Here is a 22,019-nt window from a genome sequence, read left to right on the forward strand (position 1 = left end):
CTGGGTTTCCACCCAAGTCCTCCTGGCTCCAAAGGCTGTGCTCCCTGCCCCACCCACAGGGCTACATTCTTACTACTGATCCAGCCTCCCTGCTTTCCCCACTGGATTAGGAATCTACTGGGTTAGGAATCCACTGAAGCGAGGAGTGCACATGATTCAGCTCTGTGTTTCCACTCCTAACATGGGGCTGGCACCAACAGCAGCTCACCAAACCCATGGGCACATGTCCTAAAGGCAGAGTTAATACAGGAAGGGGCATCAAATATCGACATCAGTTCAGCAAATGCTTGTTGGATTCCTGCTCTGCACTGGACGTGGTGAAGGGTGAGGCCATGCATAAGAGCAAAGTGATGGCGATGCTATCGTGCAGGTTGTAAATCCCGACCAGGCGGCATCTGGGAAATGACTGGTTTTCTGTTTATCCGCAACTAGAATGTAAGCTGCAGGAAAGCAGGATTCTATGTGTTCTCTGCTGCAGCCCCTAGGACAGTGCCTGGTGATAATAGTTGTTTAATAAATATTTTTGGACTGAATGTTGGAATCCTGTTGCAAATTTGAGACGCCTAAAGTGACACTAAACTTCTCAGAGTTCTCCTGTTCTCAGTTAGTCATCATCCTCGGGTCCGGCAGCTTCAGTTTCTCTGTGTTTGGTTTAGTACAGTCCTGTATTATAGGCTGTTTCCAAATTATCCCAGGCCTGGGCTTGACCGTGCTCTTTGCCCAGAAGTTCTTCTGGACCAGAACTTTAGGGAAGGGGGGAAGGAGGAGGAGCTGCTTCACCCCTGCTGTCCTTTCAGAGCTGATGGACAAATGATCCTTCCTGGGAGCTGCCTGGAGCTCCCGGATCTGACCTTGGACTGGAGTTCCAGGGGCCTGGCCTCACTTCTGGACTTCATGCAAAGGATGGCCTCATTTTTCTTGAGAGAATTATACCCAGCACTCTTTTTTTTTTTTGGCCGCCCCGCGGGCCTTGTGGGATCTTAGTTCCCCGACCAGGGATTGAACCTGTGCCCCCTGCAGTGGACGCGCAGAGTCTCATCCACTGGACTGCCAGGGAAGTCCCATACCCAACACTCTTAATGCCATATGAGGGTAGTCATATTTTCAAATATTTTCATTAATTATCTTGAAGGAAAAAGTTATCTCAAACATAGTAACCTGTTTCAGACATTTGCTTACAAGCCTTTTTTCTCCTCTCCCCTCCCTCTGGCTTCTCTGCTCCCTCTCCTCCCCTGCCCCCTGTTTTTCTTGTCTTCTCTGACCCTGTCTTTCACTTGTATTGCTCTGTCTCTCCTACGTGCTTATTTCCACCGAGGTTCTTCTAAGCGTACCTCTCCCTCCATTTGTCCCATGTAAACAGATCTCTCTCCGTTCCTGGTGAATGACCAGGATCACAATTGTTGTCTGGTTTGTGCCCAAGGTGACAGAATTGATGGACTTGTAGGCCGATTTTCATAAACCAGAGCTACCAAGCGTTTCAAAAACAGCCTTGTTTTTGCCAAGTAAGGTGAGCAAATATAGGACTAAGTTTAAACATCCATCAGGAGTTATTTTTGAAGTGATTGCTTCTAAATGAGAGGCGTTTGAAAATCTCACAGCTTTCTTTACCAGTAAATTCCAAAGTCATGTATTTTGCTGGTGTCTGCTGATTAATTACAATCCTGTGACACCATGAAAAGCCCTGGTGGTTGGTTTTGTGCAGCTGTGGAGAAAAATAAAGCAAGGCCCAGTGGCTTTGCCAGCTCTTTCAGGATGCTGGGGATTCGGGCAGAGGGAGGTAGTCTTTTCACTCTGGCACTCATCACATAAGAACAGAAGCCCCGGCCAGACCCATTGCTCCAGACTTCACGACGGGGGCGGTGTGAGTCCCTGTGGAGGGTGCGGTGAAGTAGTGGTGGTTGATTGGTTGCTTCTGAAATAACAGATCAGTTATTAGAGAAAGATTTGCAGTCTCCACATGGGGACTTGTGTGCCTTCTCCTGTACAATTACTTCTATTTAGGAAGAAAAAAAATGTTTAATAGCAGTTAAAAAAAATAAAGTAATCAAAATTTCCTTTGACTCTCTAAACCATAGGTGCTCAGCATATAGCAGATCTCTGACCCAGGAAAACCTGCCAGGTCATACCCATTTAGAGTCTGATCTCTGGATCTCTTATCTTGGCCTCTTGGTTTTCCTCATTGCTTCCTTCTGTATTTAACTCTCAAGTCCCTCACTGACAGGAGAGAGAGAAGAAAAAGTTGAATCTTGTTGCTTAGGAAGAATCATGTGCAGCTCTGGTAAAGGATACAGTAGGGAAAGAAAACAAACTGATTATTAAAATAGACTTTCCAAGTTCTTGATGTGTTTATCTGTGCTTGCTTTGCTCCACCCTCCTCCTCCCCTTGATAAGGGCACTGAAGGATTTCTCTGACATGTCTTTTCCCTTGACACTGGCTAAGGTCAGTGGATCCCATTTACGCCCTTGTCCACTTTTGTTCTCTGCTGCAGGTTTGTACTTCTCACAAAGGCCTTGTTGATGTCATCACTGAGTGAACCCAAGATACACTTACGTGCGCGTGCCAGTGCGCACACACACACGGCCTATGGCACGTGCTTGCTGGAATTGTGGCCTTCGTTCTAAATATAGGCAGCTGGAGAGATACAACAGGATTTGTCTTTCTCTGCTTAATTCTGATGTATAATGTCATGCAAGAATAAGAAAGTGGGGTGTGTCCGCAGTGCTCGCTCGGCTCCTGACATCTCAGGGAAGATCTGAAAAACCTAAATAGTTTACAGACATCACTGTCTGCTGTTTGCGAAGGCAAGCATCATTGCGGCCTGCTTCTTCAGCCAAGCATGTTGTGATAAACCCCAAACCAGATTAGACTCACAGACATTTGATTTTTCCTGTGTAGTAAGATTTTGACTTTAAAAAGTACTTTTTTTTTTCCATATGAGACTGCTAAGATAGAGAAAGATATTTGCATTTCTTTGCTAAAATCAATATATAGGTTGTTTGTAACTAATAAGCTCTTGGCATCTAATGACTGGTCACAGAGTAATCTTCATTTTTTGGACTTGTGCGAGGAACCCAGAGCACAGGTACAGATGAAAGACGTTGGTTTTTCGCCACTTGCTGCGTCCTCCAAGACCAACATGATTTTTCTGCAGAGAGACCAGAGCCACATTTTGCAGGTGTCTGTTTTCTTTGAGGGGAATGTTTTGAGGAAACCTAAAAGGGAGGAACTGGACATTTAGGAAAAATATATTTTCACAGCAGGATATTGCTTTTTCTCTTTTTTTGGTTTAGGTTTTTCATTTGTTACAAGCCTTCTCAGACTCCAAATACAGAATGAATACATACTTTCAGCAGGAGCTGGCTGACGTCACTGTTTGTACTAAAGCCAAAGTCTGGCTGGCCAAGAGGTATGTTAAAGCCCCACATGAGCACGGAGTTATCAGGGGTTAGGAATACATTGGAGAAATGCTGTTTCTAGTTGTGGGAGTTTTAAAAGTCACTGGCATGAGTTTTCTAAACTTATTGGAGTATTTATCTTTTTTGAACTTTGGGTTGTGGTAAAGAAAGAAAAATATTTTCTTGACAATTTTTCTAAAACTGCTGTGTGGCTGGGGGGCATGTAATATGGCTTTTTATCTGTCCACCAATCAGCTTGTTTTTATGAATACCTGCTATGTGCCCAGCCCTGTGTTAGATATCCTAACAATGAAAGGCAGTAATTGACTAAATCATGTGGTACAAACTATCAGGTACCATTGCAGCTCAGAGATGAGAGATTGATGTTAGACTTGAGCAGGTGCAGAGGGGCCCAGAGCGGGTGAATAAGAAAAAGACATGCAAGTTGCCTTTTTGGGTAGGTAGTAGAGAAGCTTGAATAAGCAAGGCAAAGGAGAGTGGATACGTATTTTTTTCTTTTTTTCATCCTTGCCATCGTTAGTTTTTTCTGAAACTTAGAACGTTTACCGTGTGAAAGATGGAGCAAAAAGAATTTCTCAATTTCCCTCGAACACACAAGGAGTCCTCTCTGTAACACTCTGTTCAAAATCTGTGTTACTGCAAAGGCCTCCCACCCCCTGCTACATCCTCTGTGATTCCAGGAGAGGGGGGGTCCAGCAGAGGCCCATAGGCTACCACATTCCATGCTGTGGTATATTGCCTTTGATTAATAATTAGTATGTTGGTTGTCTAACATGACAGCCTCTTTTTTATTTTTCAAAAAATGTGCTTTTGTTCACTTTTGTTGGGCTCCCATCTTATATGGCAAGACAAGCAATGGCTAGTGTGAGGCCCACAAATCAGTGTAATTCAACAAAGTCTTGTGAGCGAGCATAGGCTACACGATAGCCGCTGTGTTAGGAGATGTAGGGATGCAAAGATATAGAAGGAATTAGTCCTGGCTTCAAGGAGCTCCCATCCAGGAGGTGAGAAGATGTGTAAATAAATAATTTTCATCGAATATGGTGAGTATGATAACAAATGTATGTAGTAGGTACAGGAGTAGCCCGGGGTTGGGAGGGCGGATGCCTTCAAGAGTTGGGAATTTTGCCAAGTGGCCAGGGCAGGGAGGGGTGTTCCAGGCTCAGGTGATGTCATGGGCAAAGACATAGCAATATGAAATGTCATGGTGAGTGTGGAGAACTAGAAAGAAGTTAGCTCTTCTGAAACCTAAAGTATAAGGTATGTGTAGCAGAGAATGGGGCTGAGGAGATACATGGAGGCCGCATGGTGAAAGGAAAGCAACCCAGTGAAGAATTTCTCAGTGGGTAGAGATGTGAGTCTCCATGTTTGTCTAAACACCTGTATCTTTGGCCAGAGATGTTGATGGGGAAATTCTCTAGTATCTGAAATGTCAGTAAAGTGATGGTTAATGGTTAGCCTCTCATTTTTAGTCCGAATTTTGTTTTCTCTCTTTTATTTAGAGAACAGGAGTTCATTGACCATAAACTCCTCCCCTGGGCCTAGTATCATTTGCCTTCTGTGTGGCTTTTAGACAACTTCCCAAGATGCCTTTTTTGAGAGAACAAGGAATTGTGATCATATTTGTGCTCTCATCTGTTTACCAGTTAGTAGACCTGGTCCTCTTATCTATTATTTCTGGGGATCAGGGAGTCAGGGAAACGATCCTATTGAAACCCCTGCTTCCAGCCAGGACTGCCCCAAGACAGAATCTGAATCTCCTGTTCTTAAAGTTCTATAAGGAAGGAATTTCTGCCCCCTTAGTTTGCTACCCCTTGATGGGTCTTACAGAAATTCATCATCTGTTGGCTTCCTGAGTCAATTCCTTCTTGTTGGCTGGGAAGGAGGAGATGGAGTAATAGGCCAGCCATCTGAATGGACCTTCATGTTGTGCAGTTCCCTATGATGGATGACAAAGCTGCCATCAGCCCCCTCTTCAGCTGGAGAAGTCCTCCTGGCCTTCTAATTGCAATTAGAAAATTGCAGTTTTCTAATCAGTCTTTTCATTATTGTCGGCATCTACCCTTCCCCCCCATTCTCTGATTTTCCTCCATGATTTTCCAGCCCTAGAAAACAAAGGCATGAATCACTGAAATTCACTGGGTTTCCACCTTCTTTGCCCAGAGTCCAGGAAAGCCACTTTCATGTTTCCAGTACAGTCAACTCTTTATTATCCAAGTGTGAACTTTACACTTCGTGGGTGGTCTGTGACACCAGGCTTCCTCTTGCTCCCCAGCACACTGTTACCATATTAAGCAGGTTGTATTCAGAGCCTGGAATAGAGTTTGAAAGGAAAACACATGGCCAGAATACAATGTATCCCAAAGCCACGTGTCAGTTCTTCTGGATTGTCCACGTCACTGGCAGGATAACTTTGAGTTTCCTGAATAGGAAGGTATAGAATCAGATATAAGTGATGAAGCCTCAGCCTGTTGCATGCCTGCCCTGCCCTTGAGGTCCTCAGAGAGTGTTGTCCCAGAAGGTGTTTGACTGCACTGGGAGCCCCATGCTCAGATGAGCCACGTATGGGTCCTAGTGGGCCCTTCTCAAAGCCAACCCCTGACTTACATTCTCACATTCTTTTCCCCTGAAAAGCATTACAATGCAGAGCATTCCAAATTTGGCTGCTCAAGAGGCTCCTTTATGTCCATAGAGATTTACGAAAGAAAGAGGAATAAATGTTCTTTTGTGCCTACTAAGGATTTTCTGTATCTTTTGAGTATAGCTTGAAATGTCAATGTTATTGCAAAAAAAAAAAAAAAGTCGGTTTAAATTTTAGCACTAACACCTTTTTCCTTCTTCAATTTATGTTGATCATTAGCTTGAGTTTATTCAGTCCAGTGTGTACAAAACCATTAGTGAGGATGTCATTTATTTATTCCCCAAGAAGGGGTTTAAAAAAAAAAGTACATTGGAGCCATTGGATGACCAGTTCCGTTTTTAAAATTTTAACCCCGAAATTGAGGGCATATAAAATAAAGACTTTTGTCATATATTTGTGTTTTGACTTTGCAAGATTAATAGGGATTTATATGAGGTGATTAAGCAATAGCCATGGATTTGTTGGGGAATTTTTGGTGATGAATGGCCAGCTGGCAACATGGCCTAAGTAGGGGACTGGGCCTCTGCTCTTACAGGCCGCTTTTCATTCCAAGATGTCAAAGCCTTTATGGAAATCAGCTCGTTAATCCTTCAAGTCCCTTCCTTCCCCTTTTTCCTCCATCCCTCTCTCCTCAATCCAGTTTACTGTCTCTCTCCTGGTGCAAAGGCAGTTTACCAACTACTGAAGGAAAACTAAGCTGACCCAGGCCAGAAACTGAGTGAGACTAGGGGTCAGCTGCTGGCCTGGCGAGGCTGACTGGGGGCGCCATGGAAGAGGAGGTCAGTGCAGCCCCGCTCGAGGCCCTGTCTGCTGCCCTCGCTATGTACAGATTCCAGCTCTTCTGTCCCAGCTGGATCACAGGCCCCGCCTGAATAGGAAGGACTTTTAAAAAGCCCTGTCAAGTAAGAGAAAGAGGAGAAAAGATTTATTTACTTTGATTGAGAGTTGGAATTACTGTTACTTTGGGCTTAAAATTTTTCAGAAATCAATTCGGTTATCTAGCGTCTCCTTTGGTTATAAAAATAAAAACCTCTGTGTGTGTGTGTGTGTGTGTATGTGTGTGTCCTTTTAGTAAATGTGGTAAACTTAATGGACTATCAGATTCCATGCAATGGATGATGTGATGACCAGGAAGAAAAATGTGTCCTACTGAATTTTTTTCACATTTTTTTCTTGACTGTCAGTGTAGTTTGTGCTCATCATAGAAAATTAGGGAAAAGAAGAGAATATAAGTCTGCTCTTACCAACATCTAGTGGAACCCACTGTTATTGGTTAACAGTTTCATGTTATTTACTTCATCTTTCTTCCTATGCTTTTTTTAATGTAGTTGAGATTATGCTGTATATATGTAAGTTATAGCTTACTTTTTCCATTTAACAGTATCGTGAAATCATTTGCTCTTATTGAAAACTCTTTATGGTGTAGCTGCTATGGAAAATAGTATGGTGTTTCCTCAGAAAAATTAAAAATGGAATTACCATATGATCTAGCAATTCCACTTCTGGGTATAGACCCAAATTAATTGAAAGCAGAATCTTGAAGAGATATTTGTACATGTTCTAGTTGCATTATTCACAATAGCCAAGAAGTAGAAGTAACCCAAGTGTCCATTGATGGATGAATGGATAAACAAATGTGGTATATATGGACAATAGAATATTATTAAGCCTTAAAAATGAGGGAAATTCTAACACACAGTACCACATGGATGAACCTTGAGCACATTATGCAAAGTGAAATAAGCTAATGACAGAAAGACAAATGCTATATGATTCCACTTATGTGAGGTTCCTGGGGTAGTCAGATTCAAAGAGTCAGAAAGTAGAATGGTGGTTACCAGGGGCTGGGGGGAAGGGAAATAGTTAGTGTTCAACTAATAGAGTTTTAGTTTTACAGGATGAAAAGAGTTCTGGAAATTGGTGGTACAACCATGTGAATGTGCTTGACACTCCTAAACTGCACACTTAAAATGGTTAAGATGGTAAATTTTATATTATGCATATTTTATCACAATTAAAAAAATTTTTTTAATAACAAACATTAAAAAAAAACTCTTTGTACTCTATCATTCCTCTAAGGTTATTGTCCTGACTTCTTATAATAATTTTTTTTTTTTTTTTGCTTTGCTTTCTACTTTTACTATCTACGCATTGCTAAAAGTAAAATGCTTTTTGCCTGGTTTTGTATTAAGAAAAATATCTTTGAAAACATCATTTGTTAAAGGTAGCATATTTTTGTCACCTGAATAATCAGGCATTAAGTTTACCTTACCATTGTTACATTACTGGCCACTCAGTTTATTTCCCATTCATTCAACAAATATTTATTAAGCCCTGCTGTATGCCAGACTATATTAAATATAGCAACTGCTTATTGAAGCCCCCACTTTAGTGTAGGGAGGGCGACAAAACAGAGTCTTGTCAAATAGAATCATAGATCTAGAACTTTAGAACTGGAAAGAATCATAAAGTTTGTTGTAGTCCACTCCCATCCCCATGCATATGGGAAAGTTCAACCCAGAGAGGTCGGGGGATTTGCCTATTTTCACACAGCTGACCAGGGTGTAACAACTACCTGACAACAGCTAACATTTGTGGAGAGCTTAACTCCCTGCTCCTCATGGGGTTCTTTCCACTGGACCACATTGCTTCCGTCTATCCAGTGTTTTTACGTCAGGGCTTTGAATGGTGATAACTGAAGCATTTTCTAGAACAGTGCTTCTCAGACCTGCTGATGAATCACATTTTAAGGGGGGCCCCTTAAAATGAAGACTTTCCTTTACTAGGTCTGGGGTGGAGCCTGAGATCCTGCTTTTCTGACAAGCTTCAAGGTGATTCCGATGCTGCTGGTTCTGAGACAGTATTTGAGGGCCAAGGGTCAGCAAGTCGGCCCCTGTGAGCACCCAGCTCCACCCCGCCCTTTGAAATACTCCCACATTCACACCCTCATTCTCAGGGCTTGTGTCTGGAGCTTGGAGCCACGGGAGAGGGTGAGGCTCCTGAAAGGGTCAGCCCAGAATTCTTTCTCCATCCACCTGGGATGACCTGCACCAAGGGGAACCGCATGGCCCCAGTGCTCTCTATGGAAAGTCCACACTCCCTTGTCCGGGCAGCCATCCCAGTGGACTCAGTGCCTGGGGTAGGACCCAGGCTTTGCTGGCATGCAGTGAATATTTATCATTTTGAAAAATAACAGTCTGATATTCTGGTGAGAAAAACAGGCTCTCAAGAATACAAGAACAGGTCCCAAGGTTACTAGGAAATCAACCTTGGGAAGTAAATTTTTGAATAAAACAGTGCTGATGGAGGGAAGAGATGATGGAGGGAGCTTATGTTTGTTGAAGACCTCCTCTTCGTGCTGGACCTAATGATTTGTTACCCCAAGTTAATTCTTATTTGCAAAAAGTATTAGCTGTATGATCCATCCACTTCCCTATACAGCTTCCCCATCAGTGCTGCTGACACCCCCTTGTCACTCCTCCATGTGCTCCTCCATCTCCCTAGTACTTCCTTCCCTGTCCACCCCGTTAGCCATACTCTCATGTGCTCTCCCCATTTTCTCTACTTCTTACTGGTCCCCACTGAGCTGAGGTGGTGTGAACCTGGAAGGCCTGTTATTTAAATACATAAGGAAAATATGATTATAGAGACAAAGCTAGGGCTGGCTTTTGTGTGGCAATCCCAGTTCTGCCACAGGGGGTTCTGTGGCTAGCTGCAAAAGTTCTGGTTTAGGGTTCTGTTTTGCTTTACAGCTGAAGACAGCAGTTATTTTCTAACCACCAGATTTATTCACACGAGAGACTACACTTCCCAGGCAGAAATCCTGGGATTTAGGTCTGATTCCATTTTCCCACTGTCCCTTAGCCCTTCCCAAATCCCTCGTGCCTTCTGGACCAGTCCTCTCCCCAGGCAAGAGGTCCTTCTTTCACAACTGCTCCGAGGGGCCCCAGCCCTTTGCCACAGCTGCAGGTTGCGTTTCATTCCCATGCTGCTGAAATGAATCCAGTCGAGATGGGTTGTTAAAATATTCAGATGATCATGTGGCATTTTAAGGCTATCATTTGTGGTCCCTGCCAAAACTTTAAGGGAAGCAAGCCTTAACAGGGATGGTTACTTACATAGCAAGTTTCCAGGCACTACTGGGGGTTGGGTTTGCTTTTGGTTTGTTTCTTCTAAGCTCTCTTTTTTTTTTTTTTTTTTTCAAAATAAAAGTTTCCCCAGTACTCCCCTGCCCCCTTTTTAATTGCTTCTCTTTCAACCCCCAGATTTTACTGGGGAGGGAGAGTCTCATCAGGACCCCTCTTTAATCCCCCAGCTCAGCCTATTCAAAGTCTCTTTGAGCCTCACACATATTTGAATGATGAGAGAAATGAAGTTGGTGTATTTTAGACCCAAGCTTGTTGACATTTGTTCACTTCCCTTTCAGACTTCTCAGGAATGTTCAAGGTCATGATATCTCGGGATGAGATCCTGTTTGTATTTTTAAAAACAGAGAGAGACATTAAGTTAGCACATTTCAACCCAAAGCAATGGACAAGGTGCCAAACAGTTTCTTCATTAGATACTCCTTTTTAAAAATATGTCACGTCTTAAAAGAATAAGCTGTTTAAGAAGTGAAGCTTGAGAATATAGGATATACTTCTTGTTGACAGACTAAGCTTATGGAAACTAGTCAGGTAAAAGCAGTCAGAAATGATCAGTATATTAAACTGTGCCTTTGAATAAGTTACCCAAGATCAAAGCTTCTTCATATTGCAGTGAGAAATAAAGATAGTTTGTTTATGCAACTGCACATCAAGAATTCAACCCCCAACTTTCTACATTTAAATATAGAAATCTGCAGACCTAACCTAGAGGTAGTAATTAGTTTGATAAAGGGCTCAGACATATCTGTCTTGCTCCACTTGTAGCTGTTGGCTTCCCGGGGTATTGTTGTTGGAAGATTTGGGCAGTGTTGTCATTGCCCGGCTTGCAAGGGATGCAGGCTTTAAATGGCCTCAACACATTTTCACAGTATTATGTAAAACTCTAATATAGTGGGTTATTTTTTTTTTCCTTAGCATGTGACATGCTTCATCTTTTGGGTAAATCAACACCCTGGTTACCTTCACTGAGCCATTCCCAATGAATCCAAGCCAATTCAGATTCACAAACAGTACAAAGCAGTGTCATAGGCACAGTGGGGAATATAGAGATGAATGATATTGTCCCTATTTCAAAAACCAAGTGAATAAGACAGGTGTGGATTTAAGTAACTGTAAACAAGTAAGAATTTAGTAAATGCTGGAATGAGATCAGACTGTATCACAGGAGCCAGCTAGTGGGGGTTGGAATGTCAAGGATGTCTTGGAGAAGGGAGAAGTCTTTAAAGACTAGGTGAGATTTAATTGTTAGATAAGGTTAATTTTCATAGTTTGGAGAATGAGTGAAGTTATACTGGTATAGAGCCTATGTTGCTAAGTAAGTTGTGAAGGTCTCATTGCCCAAGTACAAAGGAAGGAATCTTAGTACAGTGCTCAGCATCGTGGGGACCACCTAGGCATATATAATTAAGTCTCTATTATTGTCAGAGTTTAGCTATGATCCAGTCTGGTTGAAAAGAGCTTATCCATGTGAAACAACCAACAATGACATTCACGTAGAATTCTAACTCTGTAGTACATATAATAATTATAAGAATTCAAAAAAGAATGTGGACTGGGATAGCCAGGGAAGGCTTTCTAGGGGAGTTAGGTATTTGAGCAGGGTCTTAGAGCATGGGTGTGATTTGGAAACGCCAAAAGTGGTGGGAAAAGAGCATATCAAGATGGTGGACAGCATGTACAGTGGCACACTGTTGGAGAAGGCATTTGCATGTGGGCCAGTGGGGGATTAGAGCTGAAGAAGACATGGTGTGTTTGGAGAGCAGTGCAAGATTTGATAAGAGACCAGTTGTGGCAGGCCTTAAATGTCAGCCAGAGGAATTTGGATCTGATCCAAGAGTTAAGAGGAAGTCAGTAAGCTCAGGCTTACACTGGTAAATAGGCTGCTGTCTCCATGCTCATGAGATACACTGAGGGGTGTGTTAAATCTTTCCAGACTCTCTCAGTGATCGACAAAATCTCCAGCCCCTCCAGGAGGTTAACAAAAGCTCCCTAGTAGCAGTCCACCAGCTCTGTCTGGCACTTGGAAGCCCCTGTTGCCTGCCTGGGCAGCTAGTGATGGGAATAGAGATGCTGCTTGTGTGCATTGTAGACTTCATGGCTATTGTCTGTTCAACATTGCTAAGAAGACCGTAGAACCACAGCGTTTATAGCAGGAAAGGGAATTTAGAGATCATCTAATCCAGTGGAATCCTTTCTTCAAACAGAAGCTTAAGTGGAAGTTCAAGATGTTCAAGATAATAGAGATGGCAGATACGTTACAAGTTGAGATGGGGGCCTGGAGGCCCACCCACATAGCTTCTCAGCCTTTGGGAGCCCCAAAAGGGACTCCAAAGAGCACCCTGACTCCCTATTTCAAAACAGGGATCTAATCCAAACCACTATCTGTAGATAGGAAAATAGACACAAGGGGGCAAGTGACTTCTTCCTACTTGACAGATGTGTCTGGCTCCAAAGATAGCCCAAATTAGGGATGTGTTCAATAAATAGCAAATTTGTTTTCTGCCTCTTGATTCTCTTGCTTCCTCTGCTGCAGCCTGATCATCCTCATAGAAAACACCACAACCCCAGGCCCTTGAGCTGCCCTCCTTGGATAGGGCACCATGCACTAGACCTTATTGCCATCAAAACTTTGCTATTCTAGATCCCCTTTCCTCAGAAAGCCACTCTCAGCTGGCTGACTGCCACTTGACATGACCAACAAATCACGCTCACATGTTACCAAGTGCTAATGTGTAAATAAGTTAATTCTCCTGGGTAATACAACTGTTTTTCAGTAGTGATCTTCTGGAGGCAGTGCCTTAAGTCAGTAACTTGGGGGCAGGCTTTCAGGCAGCACACAAACCTGGCGGGAGCACTTCTTGAGGCCTCACTTGGCTTCCTGCTTCTCTGTCCTCATACTGAGCTGACTTAGCCTTGGTGCGTTTGTCCTGTGCGGCCAGCGTTGGGCTGACCCTAGGAAGGCTTGTGGGGCACGTGGGCAGGTCTCACGTGAATGGGCCACGGGAGCGGATTTGAGAGAGACCCTCCGAAGCCTCATTGTCGTCCTTCCCCTCAGCTGCCAGGGATGCCCAGGCTTCCTCAGCGACTGGACTGGCCTGCAGGCCTCTGGATATAGCTTCCCACGCACGCTCAGGAGCTTATTCCCCCTTGAGCCGGAAGGGACCCTCACCAGCCCAAAGGCCCTGTGTTCCTGGGTGACCACAGGGAGGGTCACTTGGAGAGGCACTGGGTGAGTGGAAAAACCTCTAGCTGTGAACGCACCTCCCTGAGGTTGAGGGAGGCAGGGTACGCTCACGGGTAGTAGGTCTGGGTTCTGACACCTGCTCAACTACTAACCAGTGGTGTGTGGCCTCGAACTTCTTTGGGCTTCAGTTTTTATCTGTAAAGTTGGAAGCTCCAAAATGTGAAATAGGTGAGGGTGAGGAAGGACATGGTGAGTAATGGGTACGCAGGTACAAAAGAGCTCAGCAAATATAGGGAATATTTATTGTCAGATAATGAAGTCTTTGTCTGCATCATCGGCCATGTTGAAACAGCTGTGCTCAGGGCCTTGCTCTTCACCACACTGGTGACCAGGACACAGCACCAGAGTGCGTGGCTGCAAACCGAAATACCCTAACTGTTTGGCACAGGGTCTCACTTTTCATCTGATTGTGTGTGGGACACACGGGTACAATTTGTCTAGAAAACCTTGGTTCTATTCTTGGGTTTTGCCCCGATCTTGGATAGGTCACTTGAGCTATATGAGCTACTTTGTTGATTTATAAAAATGGGAATAATAATGCCTATTTTTCTTCTCTCTTAAGAATCTTTTAAAGATAAAATATTTTTCGAAGATAAAACTTTTAATAAAATGCCGTTGATATTCTTATTATTGCCAAGGCTAATTTCCAAGTGTGTGCTTTGCCAAGTTCACATTAGCAGAGTTCTGACTGTACTGTTAGAAATTCTCACCTGTGATCTACATGCAGACTTCTCACGCAGCTTCTAGAAGTGTTCGTTCACCTCACTTAATATATCCTTTTTTAATAATTCTAGGGAGAAAGTAAGGTTGGAAAGAAAGGGGACTTCTGTTAGCATTTTATATAATAACCGAAGCTATATATCCTCCAAGCCCCAAACTGTACAATAAAAGTTTTCTTGGATAATACTTTTCTCCCATAATTCCTAGCACATTGCTTATTAAGTTATTAACCAGCAGTTTCTCTGGCAGCATATTAAACTTTACTTTTAAACAAGTCACAGAAGGGGGGAAACATGCATCTCTCATAAAAGGAATAAAAAACATACACCCTCTAAAACGGTTTCTTCAGGCTTTGAACAAATCCCAAGCCCCACACAAGGTCTCTTTTTCCTCATTCTGTACACATAACTTGAGTGTTAGTACATTAATGAGAAAAAGATGCCTAAGAGAAAGATGGAAAAATATGAGGGCCTCTGGGGGTGTGGGAGGCTCCCTGGGGGTCCTCTGAAAAGGCAGGTGAGCTTTCATGGAGGGAAAGGCAAAGCCTTGGCATTGAGCTTGTGGGGTTCCTCTTGAGCAGCGGCACTCCCAGGGAAGCAGAGGTGGCTGTGGCTTCGACCTTGACCTAAGAAGTGCCCCAGGGCCTCGTGCAGACTGCCTGGGCCTTTGCGGAGTGCCGACCCAGAACCTTGGTAAAGTGGTTATGGCCCTCTGTTTTCACAGATTCCATCCCCCAGGGACAAAAGCAGCCTTTCCAGGGGCGGCCCCATGTGCTCTGTAGCACATGGTGGGACATTTGGTCCCTTTCTGGACAGACTCACAGCTCATGGTCTCTTGCTCTGTGCATGACGACTTGGTAAGAATTCCTTACGAATTGGTCAACCACCAGAGCAGGGCACGAAGATGGCTTCACTTTAAAAGGAAGATCCAAGTAGGAGGGCTCTGGGGCAGCTTATACATGTGGGTGTGAGTATAAACACTTGCAAAGCTCCAGACCAAGAATGGCTGGATGGAAGTTGGAACATAACCATAAAAAAGCAGCTCTGCCGTCACCCGCCTCCCCTCCCCCAGGGGAGGGCAAGGTAAACGAGCAGTCCAGTCAGGGCCTGCGTGCTGCTGCCAGCTGGCCCCTCATGCAGATCTGAATTCTGGATGTTACAGCGGGGGAAAATAACTTGTTTAAAAATATATACTCTGCAATTCATGACCGTTTGGCATCTTGGTTTAAACAAATCCCTTATTGTTTCTCCAGGAATGCCGTATGATGGTTGCTTGGCTGGGGGCTGTGGTGAAAATGGAAGTCAGAAGGGAGAGAGGGGTTCTTTTTATTGAATTTACACTTCCACATTTATATGACTTAATGTAGCCTGCATCAGAGAAGTACCTCCTGCCTCCTAACCACAGCAGCTCTTCCTTTTAAAACCAAATGTAGGGAGAGGCGGCGTCTGGTCTGCAGACGGCTACCCTCGTCGCAGAGTCTCAAACTGCCGAGGATTGCAAAGATGGCCAGCGGGATCTCTGGGAGACCAGAGGAAGGTCAAAAAAATATCCCATCAGGTCAGCCATTCAGATTGTCCTCAGAGGCTGTTCTGTAATGGCTAGTCAGGGAAGGTTTCCTAGAGGACAGGCTTTGAAGTGAGTTTTAAATACAGGACACGGTGTGGCTGGACACGTGTCCAGTGGGGGACCGTGGCAGGGTGTGGGAACATGTTAGAGACTATTTCCCTCCTCCCTCTTCTACTACTTTTCCGCTCTCTCTACTCTTCTCTTCTCCCCCAACCCCCGGCCCCACTTCTCACCTGCCTTCTCACCTACTTTCCCTCTCTTTTTTCTGGTTTTTTTCTTTCCAGCCTATTTCAGGCCCGGTGGTGGTCCCCGGGATATTGCTTCATTAACTCCACTGCTGGCTCCACGGTGAGAGGCTGCTCGTGCTTTGTACTCACTGCGGTGGAGACCAGAAGTGACCTGTGTAGGAGTGAGCCCACGTAGGAGCCCAGATTAGAGGAGGAGCCCACAATAGGCTGTGATGGGGCCCTGCCAGGACTCACGACCCCGAGTCATTCTAAGCCATCAAGCTGGCCAGCTGCACCTATTTGATTTTCTGGTCTTCATTCTTCCCGGCATGTGGCAAGCACGTTCCCAGCTTTGTATCTTTGCTCCAGTGAACTCTCCTGCCTGGAATTCCTTCTTTCCATTCACTAGCCAAATCCTTCCATGTCTCCAGACCCCTCCTCCATGACATTCTCTAAAACTTTTTTTTTGTGTGTTTTGTTTTTCTCCACATACCCCCACCACCACCACACACACACACGCACGTGCGTGCAACCATAAGCTCTTCAAGGCCAGAACCTTATCCCCTCCTTCCATTTCTGTTCCAAGTAGGATATCCCCCATGGTGCTTAGTAAAGGTTTCTAGATTAATAAAGTTAAGCCATAAGTCTAATCAGGATTCTGCGGGAGTAATTCCCTGGAGACTGGAGTGACCTTAGACCCTGACTCTGTTGAAGTCCAGATATGGTCTCGGGACTTAGAGACCTTAACAAACGCTAGCAGCCTAAAGCCAGAACAGCTGTTTTCAGCCCACTGAGTATGGCAGTGAATTCTTCTGGAAGAGTTTTGTATGTCCAAAGTGAACTGTTTCTTCCAGGAAACCCACCAAGGCTTCATGCTAATGAGCAGGGATCCCAGCCTTCCAGCATGGCTTGGATCGATGGGGTCCCACTAGGGTTCAACCCTTTGGAGCTTTTGGAGCTCTTAAAGGTCACTCCTCAGCACTCCCATTTGGGGCATGTCACCCATCCGCTGTCGTTTCCTGCTGTCCCTCCCCTTCCACATCCCCTTTGCACTTCTTGTTATTCTTCAAACATGTCACATGCTGTCATCTTTGGACATGGTGCTTCCTCTGCTGGGGTCATTCTGTCCACAGTCTGTCTCCCAGACTCCTCCTCATCCTCCAGCTTTGCCAAGGCACTTCTGGACTCACCTAGGCATTTCCCCCTTCCCCATCCTTAATTTTCACTCTGTCAACTCCTCCTTTGGGCACCCATCATACCATATGATTGGTTGTGTGTTTCTGTCACTAAACTAGTGGCTTTCAAGGTTTTCTGACAGCCATTCACAACAAGAAATACATTTTACAGATGACTTTGTACTCTGTGTGTGTGTGTGTGTGTGTATATACACATATATATACATATATACACACATACACCTATGAAATCTTGTATAGTTTGATATTTTACTGTCTATGTAACATATGAACAGTCTGCAAAAAAAAAATGCAACAGACAGGGAATTTACTCAAGATTTATTAGAGTATTTAATTTTGGGAATGTTAGCGTTCAACATATCCACCATCATTTTGGATATCAAGCATACCCCACTGATACCATTCAGTATAATAGAGGGTGACTTATAACCTGGAAAAGAAAAAGAAAAGAGTTAGGCTAAATCAATCAATATTTTTACTTAAAATTATTACATTTTGTAAATTATTTATGTCATATCAAAGATAATTTATTAAAAATTCTTTCTGGGCAAGGATTTTATAGAAATCCTGTGTATAACAAACAACTTAAGGGAATGATGCTTACCCTTACTACTTTGGTGTACTGGGATTATATTTTCCTCATCTCTCCCTCCTTCCCTTCCCTAGCTAGCTCTCTCCTTCCTCCTCCATCTCCCCCCCTTCCTCTTCCTTCGTTTCTTTCTCTTATGCTGGTCACCACCTACTAGTTTATTTCATAACTAACAAACTGGGTCATAACCTACAGTTTGAAAAACACTATTCAGGACTCTAAGTTCCTTGAGGGCAGTGACTGTCACTGAATCATTTCATCTTCATATTTCCATACCCTGACACTATTCCTGGCTCTCAGTTTCCTCTTAGTAAATGTTTTCTGAATGAATGGGCTGCAGTTAAAAAGCTCTGCAGCCACTGGGATTCCGGAAGGGACTGGAGAAGTGAATAATTTATCACAGACTTCCCAAGAGCTCCTGCTGTCCTCTAGACACTAGGACCATTGTGGATGAGTCTGGGAAGCCTTTCTGTCTCTGCCCTGCCTTCTGCCTCTCCCAACTTCCAGGAGAGAGGGCAGGAGGTTTAATGAAGTTCAGAGATCAGGTTCTCAGGTGGGTGTTTGTCAAGGGACAAATGATAAAAAGAGTGGAAGAAAGAATTTTAACAAGCCCTTCATTTCATTTTGTATATGTAAACTTAGTCCTCGTAGTACCTGATTCCTGCTACTCCTTCTAAAACCACTGTTAGGCTGTTTTTCAGCCCATCTGTTAGACCCTGACCACTCCTGACTTTTTTCGAACACTCTAAATCTTTATTATACCATGCCCCATGCCAGGATTTTTCCATTTGGGGGAAGAAAAAAATCCCCAAACCCACCAAAACCCTGTGGCTTGGTTTCCTGTCCAGCTGGCTTGCTCTTTCCCAGGATTTTATTCCCATCATCAAAGTGGCTTGACAGACCGAGAACAAACCTCTGGCTCACCCTGAACTCACACTGTACCATTTCCAAGTCAGAACAAACATCAAGTAAGAGGGAGAGAAAAAGAAAGAGAAAAAAAAAATTATTTTCCTGACTTAGAAGCCAGTTCAGAGTGAAGCCCAACTCTGATTCCAGACAGCAGTGTTCTGAGGCTGAGGCTGAGGCTGTCCTCGAGGGTGGAGCCTCGAACAGTGGACTCCAGGCCAGAATTTCTCTCTGAGTCAGTCTCGAAGGAGAAGCCATGGATGGACTCCCTTGTAGCCCCGGATCCTCTCTGTTTCCTGGAATCAAGAGCAGCAGCCTTTGAGGGAGCCTCCCGTGATCTCGTTAGACTACGTTAGACTTGGCCTAGAGCCTCACAGTTATGGGAGCAGTCAGAGTGGTCCCTGCGGTGTCCCAGGAGGCCTGCAAGGTCGGCAGCCTGTGCCAGGTCAAGAGAAGACGCAGAACACTTCAGCCTGGCCGGGGGCTTTAAAGATTGCCAGCCTTTCCTCCCTATTCATTTAGAAATTTAAAAATATATATTAACCTAGCTAAAAATCTCATGGAAAGTAGGCTTGAAACCCTGTAGGGTCAGGGGTAGGAAGGGAGGCCCCTGAGTTCCTCCAGACTTGAAAGTCAAACCAGTTTCCCAAAAACTTCCCTTTATGGTTCCGTATGGCTTCACCAGCAGAAAAACATCTAGGGTGAGAAGGTATGACTCTCTGAGGCCAAATGGAGCAAGGAGCACACCAGGGAGCACCAGTTAGCACGGAGTATCCCATCTCCTGAAAGCCTGGCTTGCCTCACTCTTGTTTCCACCTTCTCGATACATTCTCTGTCTTCCCAGGCTGGTCTCTCCAGGTCCCTGGACAAGCCAAACTCATTTCTTCCTACATCTATTGCCCCCTCTCAAAATCCCCTTCCTTGTCAACTTTGTCTATCTAAATTCTTCCCATCGTTCACAGTCCAGTTGGAATTACATCTTCATAAACCCATTTCCATGTCTCCAGTCCACCCTAATATGTTCTTTCCCTTAACTCCTTACATCCTGTCCCGAAGTTTGTCTTTATTTCTGTCTCCATAATGAGACAAGACTCTCCGAGGTCAGAAATCATTTCATGTGCATCTCTTCCCAGCACCTAGCTCAAAGCTGGATGCTCAGGAGGCCTTCCACCTGGTATCTGCAGACCATTTATTATTCAGCCCTGTGCTTCATGTCTGATAATTCATTAACCCCTGGCATTAGGTTTTCTTGCTTGCTTTCTTGAGTGACCGTTTCTTTGGGAGGAAGGGAGGATATCCCACCTGTTAAGCAGTGGAAATGCCAGAACTGGAAATATCATTACAGAAGTTTTCATAGACTGTGGGCTTTTCAACTTCACAGGTCAAGTTATGGACTGACCTGGGGAAAATTGGATAGAGACAAAAATAGGGGTAACATTTGGGGAGGGGGAATTCCAAATAGATCAAAGTGTTAACAAGAACGAAAAAAGGAACTATAAAGTACTAGAAGAAAATATGGGAAAATTAAAAAATATATATCTATATTTATCTTGGAGAAGGGTTAGACTGTTAGCATGACATAAAATCCAGAAGGCATAGATAAAAATATTAATATATTTGACTGCATAAAACTAAACATTTTTGAATTGCAAAAAAATATTATGAATAAAGTTAAAAGACAGATGATAAACTACAAAAACATATTTGCAACACATGTGACAAAGGGCAGATTTCCTTAATATGCAAAGAGCTCCTACAAATCAATAAGGAAAAGACCGATAACATACATCCATGAAATGGAGCAGTTCACAACTATTTAACAAATAAGGCAAATCTCTGTTTTTAATAGAATGATATATCTAAAATATATTAGTGGGAATAAAAGTAATACTCAGAACTTAGTATGTAGTAAACCACTACTTATATAAAAATAAACAAGTGGGTAGCTATAGATAGATGCTTGTAAATGAATAGAATGTGTCTGGCAGGGTATACTGTACAAAGTTGTAATAGCGGTTGCCTCAGGGGATAGAACATGTGGGTAGATGGTGGGGGCATGGAAAAGGAACTTTATTTTTACTGCATACCCTTTTGTACTGTTTGAATTATTTTTATACCATGGGCATGTGTTACCTGGTTTTTAAAACTAATTTTTAAAAATAGCCAGGTGTAGGTATGAAATTAGGCCAAATGTGAGGTATCCACGTAAACTAGTAGTTATGTCGGGGAGCAAGCAGATACTGTAGGTGAAGCAAGTCAGTGAGACAGAAGTGAGGCAGGTCAACAATGGGGAGAACTTGAAACAAGACAGTTTTAACTTAAAAGTATCTGATTTGCTTTCCATGCAAATCATGCGTATCCCTAGGATATGGGGATACTCTGTTCAGGACAGAGTGTGAATAAACTTTAGGGAAGTGGTAAAACTGTTAATTTACAGGGAATGAGAAGGATGGATTCAGGCATCAAGCCAGATGGAAATATACTAGCCAGAACTTGTGCCCTTCCCTCATCTTAGGTGGGAGGCAGGGAAGCAGGTCAGGGAATGCACCACATCAGTGCTCACAGTGACTCACCGTGAGGTGATTAGGGTGTCAGTTGTACACGTCAGGAATCTGATTCAGGTTACAGAGATACTAAGTGGCAAAGCCAGCATTCAAACCCAGATCTGTCCCTACTGTTTCTCCTGCTTGCACTGAGTTCTTAGTGCACCAAGGAGGTTTGGGCCCTTTTCATGGTCAATATGAACTGAGGCTCAGAGCCGGGGACTTTCAGTGCTGTACTCAAAAGAAGGTCTTCATTCTTTTTTATCTAGACCCCCTAAATCGGAGCCCACTTACTTTTTCCAGCGTGTGGTTCAAAGCGTAAAAAAGAGCTGCTCCATTTATTGAAAGAAGAAAAAAATCTCATTTATCGGGAAAGGAATGTCTGTTGCAGCGTTTGTTAATGCTTTTCGCGTGTTTGTTTTTTCAGCTGGTTATTTTAAGTCCGTAAATATGGTTTATCATATGTGAGTGCAATTCTCCTTCTCCGAAATGTTAAATCAGTGATATTCATAACCAATGATTTTCCCCCTAAATTTGTCCAGTTCAGAGGAAGATAACAGAAAATGGTGTCATATTCCCCCCACCCCCTTGTTTCCAAATAAGTGGGATCAGATATTGGTTGTCGTCTGTTTTCAGTTAATTTTCTTTGGAGCCAGAGCATAGAGTTTTCTCTGTTTCGTACACTCACAGCCCCAACCTCCACCATATGCGGTAGGATTTCATTGTCTCACTTGACTTGCTCTTGTGTTCTCACCATTGGTGACTGTCCATTATTTTTAGCATTCGTTAGCACTCTCTAAGCCTCATGACGTGGCTGGTAGAAAA

At 43.7% G+C, this 22,019-nt stretch overlaps 1 protein-coding gene across 3 annotated transcripts in view; it reads left to right on the top strand.

Moving 5' to 3' along the window:
* THADA (THADA armadillo repeat containing) overlaps window positions 1-22,019 on the top strand; it is a 318,133-nt gene that overhangs the window by 218,676 nt on the left and 77,438 nt on the right. For all 3 annotated transcript variants that reach the window (XM_059943471.1, XM_059943473.1, XM_059943474.1), the window contains one exon: window positions 3,292-3,407. In XM_059943471.1, coding sequence (XP_059799454.1) covers window positions 3,292-3,407 — 116 coding nt within the window. The remainder of the gene's footprint in view (window positions 1-3,291; window positions 3,408-22,019) is intronic.

The sequence above is a fragment of the Balaenoptera ricei genome, chromosome 13 (genome assembly GCF_028023285.1).
Source record: "Balaenoptera ricei isolate mBalRic1 chromosome 13, mBalRic1.hap2, whole genome shotgun sequence".
Classification (NCBI taxonomy): domain Eukaryota; kingdom Metazoa; phylum Chordata; class Mammalia; order Artiodactyla; family Balaenopteridae; genus Balaenoptera; species Balaenoptera ricei.